Source organism: Dipodomys ordii, unplaced genomic scaffold (assembly GCF_000151885.1).
Source record: "Dipodomys ordii isolate 6190 unplaced genomic scaffold, Dord_2.0 Scaffold87, whole genome shotgun sequence".
Classification (NCBI taxonomy): Eukaryota; Metazoa; Chordata; class Mammalia; order Rodentia; family Heteromyidae; genus Dipodomys; species Dipodomys ordii.
The window spans coordinates 1005543-1017760 of NW_012267303.1; the positions used below are offsets into that span (position 1 = coordinate 1005543).

General features: G+C 59.4%; 1 protein-coding gene across 1 annotated transcript in view; it reads right to left on the reverse strand.

Annotated features, from left to right (window-relative positions):
- Celsr1 (cadherin, EGF LAG seven-pass G-type receptor 1) overlaps positions 1-12218 on the reverse strand; it is a 120979-nt gene that overhangs the window by 103176 nt on the left and 5585 nt on the right. Inside the window, exon 4 of the mRNA XM_013025720.1 lies at positions 9406-12217. Coding sequence (XP_012881174.1) covers positions 9406-12217 — 2812 coding nt within the window. The remainder of the gene's footprint in view (positions 1-9405; position 12218) is intronic.

The window sequence follows — 12218 nt, forward strand, 5'->3', positions numbered from 1 at the left end:
TGGGGAGGGGGCATGGGGAGGGGGCAGTGGGGAGGGGGCATGAGGAGGGGGCAGCTCTGGCTCATCTCTGGGGAGTCAGCAAGTCATCTCTACCAGCAGAGGCGTCCTGAGGGGCCCGTGGCTTCTGCAGCCAGCACCACTGGTGTCACGTCCCATGGAAGGACCACACGGGACAGGACACCGGTCTCTAGCCAGGGACTGCGTGGGCCGGGCTGCTTCCTCAGGCAGAACCGTCGGCTCACTGCCCTGCTGAGAACTCATCTCCCAGTGCTAGCAAGGCCCCTGAGTTCACTTGAGTTAGCGGCAGCTGGTCTACCTTAACCAAGTGTCATTTAGATTAGATAGGAAAGAAATCCTTAACCTATTAAACAAAAAAAAAAAAAAAAACACAGAACTGGGAGTGAAAACAGACCATTAAAAAGAGAAGAGAAAGGCCAGGACCAGAGGCTGTAATCCTAGGTACTCAGGAGGCTGAGATCTGAGGACTGTGGTTCAAAGCCAGCCCCGACAGGAAAAGTCCAAGAGCCTACTCTCTGATTAACCCCTCAAAAAATGGAAGTGGAGCTGTGGCTCAAAGCAGTAGACGGATAGCTTTGAGCAAAAGAGCTCAGGGCAGTGTCCAGGCCCTGAGTTCAAGCTCCAGGAGCAGCACATGTGCACGCACGCGCACACACACACACACACACACACAGAATAAAAGTAAAAGTCAGGGCGGAGGGAATAGGGAGGTCCCAGGCCCAGGGTACTGGGTTTGGGTTCTTGGGCCCTTGGTCCTGAAAGCCTCAGAGGGCGGGACTGCAGCTTGTTGGTGGTGGGCTGCGGCTGTGGGCTGCGGCTGTGTGCTGTCCCCTCTGTCCCCCACAGGATTCAGGCTGAATCCTGCACCTCCTACAAGGGAGCCCGCCTCCTGGTACCTGGTGCCCACCAGCCCTGCACTCCACAGCGGCCCATGACAGCTCCGCAGGGGGATTCCGCAGAGAGATTGCACGGGGCCTCGGGAGGGCTCCCGGCCCTTCCCTGAAGCACACGCTCAGCCCCCAGCTCTGACAGTCCACACCGACACACTGGACACGCCGTCACACACGCCGTCACACACGCCATCACACACGCTGCCACACCGGGCACGCCGTCACACACACCGTCATACATACCGTCACACACGCCATCACACACACCGTCACACACACCATCACACACACCATCACACACGCTGCCACACCGGGCACGCCGTCACACACACCGTCATACATACCGTCACACACGCCATCACACACCGACACACCGGGCACGTCGTCACACACACCGTCATACACACCGTCACACACACCATCACACACACCGACACACCGGGCACGTCGTCACACACGCTGTCACACACGCTGTCACACATGCCATCACACACGCCATCACACACACCGTCACACTGGGTACGCCGTCACACATGGCGTCATACACGCCACCACACCAGGCACGCCGTCACACACGCTGTCACACCGGGCACGCCGTCACACTGAGCACGTGCTGCCTGCGGCTGTCACAGATGTCCCTTCAGGGCCCGTCTGGAAACTGGTAGGCAGTGGACACTCAGACCCAAGGTCTAGGAATAGCTCTGCCTGCCTTTGCTAGCTGTCTGGCCTCAGTTTCTCTTCCTGTAAAATGGACACAGGTGCTGCCCAGTGGGTAGCCCACAACCTGGAAAGAGCACTTGGGCCACCTCTCCCTATACTGCCTGGCTCTGTAGCTACCCCCTCCTCCCTGTGCCCTTCCAGGGCCACAGGCCTCCGCAGAGGACATACGCTGCCCACATGGCCAGATGGCCACAGGGGAACACGAGGAGTGACAGGATGGGGCCAGGAGGACAGCTGCGTCTGGAGAGGCCGAGAGGGACCACGGAGGCAGCCGTGAGCACCCGTGACCGGATGCAGTCACCCAGCGCTGGCCACACCTGAGGCCCACCAGCGTCCCACACCGCTGACCATTCAAGAGCAGGTCATCTCACACAAGTTGACACAGCGCCCACTGGGACTGTGGTGCAAATGATATAGCCCCTGCCCCTGTTCAACCCCCCCCAACACACCAAACAGACAAACTGAAACAGAAGCATGTAAAAACCTTACTCACTTGTGTGAGCCAGACTTCCCCCAGGTCTAGGGCCTTCTTTCCTGCCAAAAGGGGGCAGTTCAGCTGCCTGAGCCCCCCACAAACGGACAGACAACCCTGTAAGGGCATGCAGGAGGCCGGGGGGAAGGACCTACAGATTGTTCTAGCAATATGCCATGTCTAGCTAGCGTGGGAGACACGCTGCCCATTCTGGGCATTTCTATGAACCTGGGCACCCAGTACCACATCTCGGCACTGGTTCCACTGGCCTTCAACACACCACTGCAGATGGTGTCCTGTTAACCCTGCCCCTCTAGAGAAACTGAGGACACAGCCATCCCAAGGGAGTCAGGACGCTGCCCCACACTGTCACGTGTCCAGTAGGTGAGTAAAGCCGAGAGGAGTGGCCCCGAGCCAGTTCCCAACCAGCCCACGGGAGTGTCACCTCACACTCCCCTTCCCTGGGTGACGGGGAGAACTATCCCCCCTCCATCCCCAGAGAGCCACCCCGCAGCTCTGCACTGAGGCTGGGGGTGAAGGGGTACCACAGGAGGGGCAGCATGAGAAAGGCTTGCACACGTGCACAGGTGCGTGCTTACACACACACACACACACAGAGCACTCCCTCTTGAAGCCCCGCCCCTTCCCTACCCCGTGCCACAGGAAGGCCCGAGCTGCCTCCGGACCACACACAGCCACCGCAGCAGCCACTTCACCCGCACCGCACTGGCAGGGCTCAGGATCCCCAGAACCCCCAACAAGGCAACTCTGAGGCTCTCAGGAAACAGGACAGACATCCGCGCCGTGTGGCTGGGAGGAGACACGCTCCATCGTCTGTCTAACACCTGCTATCAGTGGGGACAACCACAGCGCAGGACTGCAGCTTGCTGGGTCCCTGTCTACATCTGGATAATGGGTGCTGTCACCTTAACTGAAAGGCAGGGGAGCTCAGAGAGGGCCTGCTCACCCATAGTGCAACATGGCTACAAGAATCCCAGGAAAAGAGCTGTAAAACATCCCCCTGCCCACCATGAAAACACCACACGTCCCGACAACCCCACCACCACAGCCACCTGTCCCAACAAGCCCACCACCACAGCCACCTGTCCTAACCCCACCACCACAGCCACCTGTCCCAACAACCCCACCACAGCCACCTGTCCCAACAACCCCACCACCACAGCCACCTGTCCCAACAACCCCACCACCACAGTCACCTGTCCCGACAACCCCACCACCACAGTCACCTGTCCCGACAACCCCACCACAGCCACCTGTCCCAACAACCCCACCACCACAGCCACCTGTCCCAACAACCCCACCACCACAGCCACCTGTCCCAACAACCCCACCACAGCCACCTGTCCCAACAACCCCACCACAGCCACCTGTCCCAACAACCCCACCACCACAGTCACCTGTCCCAACAACCACACCACAGCTTGCCACACACTGTGCAGAGATGATTTTTTTCATTTTATTTTATCACTTTCAGTCCCCTGAAAGTAGTTTTCCTTTATTATATATTTGGACAACCTCACCTTAGGTATACAGAGAGAGATTTCATTATTACACATATTTACAACAGATTCTAATCAATCATTCTCACTCCAGAGTTAACTTGTATGTTACGGGTGCACACACCAGTACTTGGGCTTCAACTTGGGGCCTGGTGCTCATGCTAGGTTTTTTTTTTGTTTTGTTTTTGCTCAAGACTGGTGCTTTGCCATTTGAGCCACAGCTCTACTTCTAGCTTTTTGTTGTGGAGATAGAGTCTCTTGGACTTCCCTGCCCAGTCTGGCTTCCTTCCAGGATCCTCAGAACTCAGCCTCTTGAGTCGCTGGTATCCTGGGTGTGAGCTACCAGTGCTGACCTCAGCCCGCAGCTAGCCCTGTGAGTTAAGGACGAACGTGACTCCCCGACACAGACCAGACCAAGACACTGAGGGCAATTTAACCCCCAGAGGCCCGGGGACTCTAGGCTCCCTGGCACGCTCTCTCCTATGACAGAAAAGCACAAAAGCAGTGCACTGGGAGACTAGAAGAAAAGTACACTCTACTGAACCTGTCAAGCAGTCCTCTAGCCTCTGTGTGTGTGTGTGTGTGCATGCGTGTGTGCGTGCGTGTGCACAGTAAAGTCCTGGCCTCTATCCAGGCGATCAGACACCAGAGTGACATGCCCACTGAGGGGCTGGTATGTGGCTTTTCCCAACTTCGGAGCTTCACACACCAAAAGCTGAGCCGATGACTGCAGTACCCCAAGTTCTTACCTGAAGTGGAAGCCGAGAGCTCAGTGTTGGGGTTTCCCTGGAAAACACCCCACCATCTCCCCAGGACCATGGACCCCACTCAGCCCTGAGCTGCTGCGTGGGTCCCACGTGGACACAGCGGCTCTGTGGCCAGGGCAGAAGCCTCTGCCTTCGAACTGTTCTGGTTCATTCCAGAAACAAGCCACACTTGTTGAGGGGCTACCTGGATCCAGCCTCAAGCCATGGGGGAAGGCGGAGAGGGGATGCAACCCCCACAAAGCTGCATCCAGCATGTGGGGCTGCCCCACAGAGGCTCACCGACACACACCCCAAAAACTCTGCGACCCTTCAAACGAGCACCCAGAGAGCAACGGGAAGGCCACGGAGCCCAGAGCTAGTCACAGCCTCTCGCCCGCCCCCTCCTCTCCTGGTTCAGGAATTTCATTCTGGGCGTTTCTGTGAACCTGTACGCGGGTTCTAGGACAAGAAAAAACTTAGAAAACTATTCACCCCAAGGCTGCAAGAATCATGCCAGACGCAGACAGATTTTCCACACGCTCTGCCCCGCGAGATAAAATCTACCTCTGTTTGAATCCCGGAGCTGGCAGGGACGGAGGCCCCGGGCACAGGCCTCACGCCACACCCGGGTCGGGGCACGGCTACCAGGGCCCCACCTTCCACCACACCAGCTCCCCAACAGGATCCTGCCACCGGGTTTCAAAATGGACCCGAAGGGACCCAGGCCCTGGGCGGAAGCCTGGCGTCCCTGGAGCTCGGGCACCGGCTACACAGGCGTCCCGCACTGCCTCAGTCACGTCCCCAGTCCCCTGTGTGCTGCTTTGCCTGCTGCTTAGGAGGACAAGGTACGCTTGTGCGTCCCGGATCTCTGTGACCTGTGACCCCATGCATCCTCCCAGACTCCCCTGCGTGTCTCTCCTCCGTCCCCTGCCGGGCAGTCACAGCCCGGCCGCCCCATGTGCTACGGCAGGTGGACTGAAGGAACCCCGTCCCGGCGTCCCCCCCCCCGCCGTGCCCACAGCAGGCGGACCCCTGCCCGGGCCATGTGTGCCTGCCAACCCAGCAGCAGACCCCAGCCACATGCTTGCAAGGCATGCACTCTACCGCTGAGCCACCTTCCCAGCCCCAGATCTCCAGTCTTGAGCAAAAAAAAAAAAAAAGCTCAGGGGACAGTGCTCAGGCCCTGAGTTCAAGCCCCAATACTAGCACTGGTACACACATGCATGCATGCACATATGTGTGCGCGCACACATGTACACGCACATGTACACACACACGCTCACACGCACGTACGCACACACATACACCACACACACCACACAGTTCCTGAGCAAGGAGACCATTCTCTAGAGTGTCATCAAAGCTCTAAATGATCAACTCCAGGCCAAAAACAAGTGCCTAGCTCTTCAGTGATGTGTGTGTCGCTCAGAAAAACCAGCTCACTGCCAAGCGCCCCAGGCTCGTCAGCTCCTTGGCGAGCTGTTGAGTTCAGGGAGCGCAGCACACGGCCAGACAAGGCCGGAGCGGCAGCAGCTCCTTCCCCTGGTCTGCAGTCCTCCACTGAAACGTCGGGGCATTAGCCTGCATCTAACTAGGCACATACTTTTGCCAATGCTTTGGGCCTAGCCGACTCTACCTTCCACTCCTCCACCTAAGTAAACTACGGCAAGGTTACTCAATCTTAGTATTTCGCTGAGTTCCAATGTTTCCTGACACGTCTGAATGACTCACCGACCAATCATTTTTACCCCACAAACGCTCCTTTTCCCACAGCCCCGGGAAGGAGGCAGCAGCCATGTCAAAGACCTGAACGCACAGGCACGTACAATTTTCAGGTGGATTTAAAATGTCACCATCACTAAAAGACGCATGACTAGGAAGTATTCTGCACCTGGCTTCCCCGTTGGTTTATTAGTCACACTGTTTTGAAAAATGCAAACACAGCTTATCCAAAGGCTCCTAAGAAAGAAGTCTCTCAGAAGTGACAGCGGTCTCATGCAAATGTCCCCACACATGGCATGAGGCTGCGTACAGCCCGGCCCACCCATACAAAAGCAGCAGCTATTCAATGCTTTTTTTCCCAAAAGTGTTTTATTGCTGGAAGGCTTAAAAAAAAAAAATCAACCACCAGGCAGAGTGGCTCATGCCTATAATCCCAGCTCCTCATGAGGCTGAGAGCTGAGGACCGAGGTCTGAAACCTGCTGGGGCAGGAAAGTCCGTGAGACTCTTACCTCCAATGAGCCACCAAAAAGCAGGAAGTAGAGCTGTGGCTCAAATGGTCGAGCAGCAGCCTTGAGCAAAAAAAAAAAAAAAAAAAGCTCAGGAGCAGAGCTCAGCTTCCGAGCTCAGGCTCCAGGACCCGTTTAAATGAATCTGTTTTAAATACCAACACTATCTACCTAGTCAGTCACAATGGCTGTTGGGACCCCACACCCAGGCGGCTGGAGCAGCCTGTTCTCCAGCACACCGCAGTGCACCAGCCAGCCGGTGCTGGGAAGGAGACTCAGCTTTCCCTAGAACCTCAGGCGGCCAGACTCTCCCTTTCCTTTCCCTTCCCTCGGGCATCTCTAGGCAGTCATCGCATCAAAGGCTTTAGGGTACGGCTGTAAATCCTGCGAAGCCAATTACCCGCATTGAAAACCCAGGCTGAGAGGGAATCAACAACTTTCCCACATTGTTCTGTCCTTCTTTCTTCCTTTTTATTGGATTTTAAGACAGAGTCTGGCTCTGCAGACCAAACTGGCCTCATACTCTAACACTCCACCTCCCTGGGATTACAGGAGTGAGTCACCACGCCCACCTTCTGCATTGTTCCTACTAAACCCTAAGCACCGCCTCCAGCTAACTCAAGGCCCCATCTCTTGGCAGGGTTTGGTTTCCACTGGGTGGGGGGGGCGGGGGGGGGAGGCCTGCTGTTTGAACCTGTGCTTCTGGAAGGCTCCAGCAAGTCTTGTCTTTGGGGAATTAAATAGTAGCTAGCCAGTCTGAGGGCTGCACCATCCGATGTGGATATCTTACACAGGGCACCAATCCGTTTAGCGTTTAGTTTCTCAAGAATTCTCCCTTAGGTGTGAGAAGGGGGCTTCACAATCCCGGTCACAGTGCCCCTGCCCCACTAGCTGTGCAGCCCTGTAAAGTCAACTTAACCTCTCTGAGCCTCAGTTTCTTCATCTGGCACAAAGGACTTCACAAGGCCACAGGCAGTCACCATGGGGGGGATAGCTGAGACAGCGCTGAGGTAGTGCAGGGTCCCCAACTCTGTGACGGGGGTGCTGGCTGTGCCCAGGAGGTGAGTCAGCCCTCTGAATACAGCTCCTCCATCTGCTCCCATGCACGGACACCAGGAACACACAGATGCCTGCTCTGACAAACGGCCCTGCTCCCGCCCCCGCACGGAGCCTGCCCCCAACTCTAAGCCCTGCTTGTGTCAAGCTGTTCCTTGGCACATGGGGCCAAATGGTTCACTCTGCTTTCCCTAGCAGATAAAGGGGTGCAGGGAAATAAACAGCACCCCTGGCTAGCGATGTGTCACTGAGAGACTATTCTGTATTCCTGGTACCTTTCACCACTTCACACAGCCTAGAACACTTGTGAACAGGTAGACGCTGTCAGCGCCAGCGCCAGAGCAGCTGCTGAGCATTGCATCTTTTTTTTTTTTTTCTGGGGTGGTGGTGGGTGGTTGGCCGTGGGTCCTGAACTCTGGGCCTGGGCGCTGTCCCTCAGCTCTTCAGCTCAAGGCTGGTGCTCTACCATTTGAGCCACAGCGCCACTTCTGGTTTCCTGAGTGGTTTATTGGAGATAAGTCTTACAGACTTTGCTCCTTGGGCTGGCTTTGAACCCTGAGCCTCAGAGCTCAGCCTCCTGAGTAGCTGGGATGACAGGCGTGAGCCACCGGCGCCCGGCTCCATGCATCTCTTTACAGCAGCAGCCCCAGAACCTGCCAGGAGACAGCCGGGCAAGGAAACGTCTGGCTGCCCGCCTTCCTGGGTCAAAACAGCGGCCATCTGTACAAACAGGGCCAGGGGGAAAAGTAACTTTTGTAGAGCCCCCAAAGCAACACTGTGTCCTAATCATTCACTGTTTCAAATAGGGCTCCTCTGAAGCCTGGCCTCAACCACCCACAGACCTGAGCCCTTCTGGGTGGTATTTTGGTCACCTGCCTGCATCGCATCTCGGGACACCAGCCAAGTAGACAGGGCCCCTCACAGAGCCCCTGGGGGCCCCTTCACTGTTCCCTCACCCGGCCCAAACCCCTCTCCTCCGGGTCTCCCACTTCCCATACCCTCCACTGTCCTCCTGGCCCCCACCCCACAGGCCTGGCAGGCAGGGGTCAGCTGCGTCGACGGCCCACGTGGCCGCCCAGCCTTGGCGACAGACAGACATTTCCTCTCCCTTCTGGCTGGGAGCAGGGCCGCTGGGATCCCACACCAGCTCCACCTGTGAGACAGGGGCCTCTCAACACACTCTCAAAGGAAAAGCCCGTGACCACGAGCAGAGATCAAACAGCACTGCGCTTTTCAAAAAGCAGCTCAGAGACAGCCACCCTGAGCCGGTCCTTGTTATTATCTGGAGGAGACAGAGAAGCAAGACCAGCGAACGGCAGACGTATTACAGGCTGACTCAGGAACCATCCTGCAATTTCCAACGGTCCCACCCAGGAGCTAATTGGCACATTGGAGCAGGCAGTGACCTTTGATCCTTCCAGACACCTCCCTATGAGACAAGCAGACTAGAGGACATCACTGAACAAACCAGATGACCCGGATAACCCTGGGGCCAGGGTTTATTGGCATCACTCTGGAAAAGCACCCAGAATCCCTGCACTTGAACTTGAAGAAGTCCAGGCCTGCTCCCTGCAAAACTGCAGAGGGAAGCAACCAACGCCTCCCCCACCTCGCCAGGTCTGGCAAGCCCATGACCTGGGCAGCCGATGCCCTGCCCGGATGTGCCCCGGCATGCCAGCAGGGCTCCTGGTGGGTCCCCGGGGCTCTCTGCGCAGCCCCCAGGGAGCAGCCCCTCCCGTCCCCAGGCCACTCACCGGACACAGACACCTCCATGAGCGCCTCCAGCGGCCGGTTGTTGTCCAGGTCCCGGCTGAGCTGCAGGTCGCCCGTGGCGGGGTCCAGCAGCAGCAGGTGCAGTTCGTTGCCTTGCAGGAAGGTGTAGTTGAGGCTGTCCGACAGGTCGGGGTCGTGGGCTGGGATGCGTCCGATCACCCCACTGGGGAAGCTGTTGGACTTGTTGGTGACATAGTTGTTGAACAGAATCTGGAAGTCGGGCAGCTCGGGTGGATTGTCGTTCTGATCCAAGAGGCGGATGCGCACCGTGGCCCGGCTGACCAGGGGGGCCGACGTAGCCTGGACCACCAACACGTAGTCCCTCTGGACCTCAAAGTCCAGCTCCACCAGGGCTCGGAGGTCCCCGCTCAGCAGGTCCAGCTGGAAGACCTCTGGCACATTGCCCTCTACGATCTGGTACATGATTTGCGCGTTGGGGCCTTCGTCCGGGTCGTGGGCCTGAATCCTCGCCACTACGGACCCCACGGGGCTGTTCTCCTCCACAAACAGCGCCAGCTCATCCTTCTCGAACACAGGCGGGTTGTCGTTGATATCCAGCACAGCCACCTGGATCTCCACAGAGGCGCTGAGGGGAGCCGGGCTGCCCCGGTCCACCGCCAGAGCTCGCAGGTTGTACACAGCCACGTTCTCTCGGTCCAGCCGGCGCTGGGTGCGGACCACGCCGGACGTGGGCTCGATGTAGAAGTCTCCATGGCCGTCATCCCCGCCCTGGAAGGTGTACACGAGGCGGCCATTGGGGCCCGAGTCCCGGTCAGTGGCAGAGACTTGGAGGACGCTGGTGGACGGGGGCGCGTCCTCAAACACAGAGCCCTGGTAGAAATCCCGCAGGAACCTGGGCGCGTTGTCGTTGGCGTCGAGGATCAGGATCTCCAGGGAGGTGGTGTCTGACTTCTGCGGGATGCCGTTGTCCCTGGCAGTGATGGCCAGGGTGTAGGCGGCCTGGTCCTCGTAGTCCAGCTCCGTCATGGTGTAGATGGTGCCGGTGTCGGGGTCGATCCGGAACTGCGGCACGGGGTCCTCTAACACGTAGGTAATGCGCGCATTCTCCCCCGTGTCCTCGTCGCTGGCACTGATGGTGGCGATGGAGGTGCCCACGGGCCGGTCCTCCTTGACGCTCACTGTGTAGTGGGAGCTCTGGAACACGGGCCGATGGGTGTTGGCGTCCGTGACGTTGATGAAGACCTGCGCGGTGTGCGAGCGCGTGCCGTCGGACGCCGTCACGGCCAGCACGTACTGCCGCTCCTGCTTGTAGTCCAGCGGCAGCGCCAGGGTGATGAGGCCGCCGCCGCTCTGGCTGCTGAGCGCGAAGCGGTTGCGGGTGTTGCCTCCGGTCAGCTGGTAGGTGATCACGCTGTTGGCGTCGCGGTCCCGGGCCTGCAGGGTCAGCACGCTGCTCCCCACCGCCGCGTCCTCGTTCAGACGGAGCTCGTACACGGGCTGCGTGAACATGGGGTCGTTGTCGTTTACGTCCAGCACGGTGATGGACACGCTGGCCGACGAGCTCATGGGTGGCGAGCCGTGGTCCACCGCCTCCACACCAAAGCTGTAGCGTTCCACCTCCTCCCGGTCCAGGTCGGCACACACGGTAATCCAACCCGAGCTGTTGTGGATCTGGAAGGGAAAGTCCCGGGCGGAGACGGGGTCCTCGGGACCGGCGCTGCCGCCGCGACCCAGGGCAGCGGACGCCGTGTCCACCAGGCGATAGCGCAGGCGTGCGTTCTCCCCGGCATCCGCGTCCACGGCCTGGATGTGCAGCACGGAGTGGCCCACGGGCACGTTCTCCACCACGGCCGCCTGGAAGGGGCTGCTCACGAAGATGGGGGCGTTATCGTTCACATCCAGCACCTGCACGGACACCAGGCCCGAGGAGTTAATGAGCGGGGGCCGGCCCCCGTCCTGCGCCTTGATGCGCAGCGTGTACTCGCGGATGGCCTCGAAGTCCAGCGGGTTGATGACGTCCAGGCTCCCGCTCAGGGAGTGGAGGTAGAACTGGCCCTTCAGGTTGCCGCTGACGATGCTGTAGTGGATGGCCGCGTTCTGGCCCTGGTCGCGGTCCGTGGCCTGCACGCGGAGCACGGGGGTGTTGACGGCCACGTCCTCGGGCACGCGCACCACGTAGCGCTTCTCGCTGAACTGGGGGTAGTTGTCGTTCTCGTCCTCCACCACGATGTGCACCGTGGCCGTGGCGCTGAGCGGGCCCGGGTTGCGGCCCTGGTCGTTGGCCTCCACCAGCAGGCGGTACTCGGCCGCCTCCTCGCGGTCCAGCAGCGCGCGGGTGCGCACCACCCCGGAGCGCGCGTCGATCTCGAACACGCCGCCGCCGCCCCCCAGCAGGCGGTAGCGCATGTCAGCGTTGGAGGGCGCGTCGCCGTCGGTGGCGCGGATGGTCAGCACCTCGTAGCCCAGCTCCAGGTTCTCGCGCACGCGCTCGCGGTACTCGGACTGCTCGAAGACCGGGCTGTGGTCGTTGGTGTCGCTGACCGTCACGGTGAGGTAGGTGGCGGCCGAGCGGCGCGGCGAGCCGTGGTCCACGGCGCTGACCCGCAGCACGTGCGTGTCCTTGGTCTCGCGGTCCAGGGCCCGGGCCGTGCTGACCGCGCCCGTGGCCGAGTCGATGAGGAAGTAGCCGTTGGAGCGCTCGTCGAACAGCGCCTCCATCTGGTAGCTCAGGCGCCCCGCCTCGCCCTCGTCGGGGTCGTGGGCGCGCAGCTCGATGACCGCCGTGCCCGCGGGCTCGTTCTCAGGCACCGACACCTGGTAGCTGGGCAGCGGG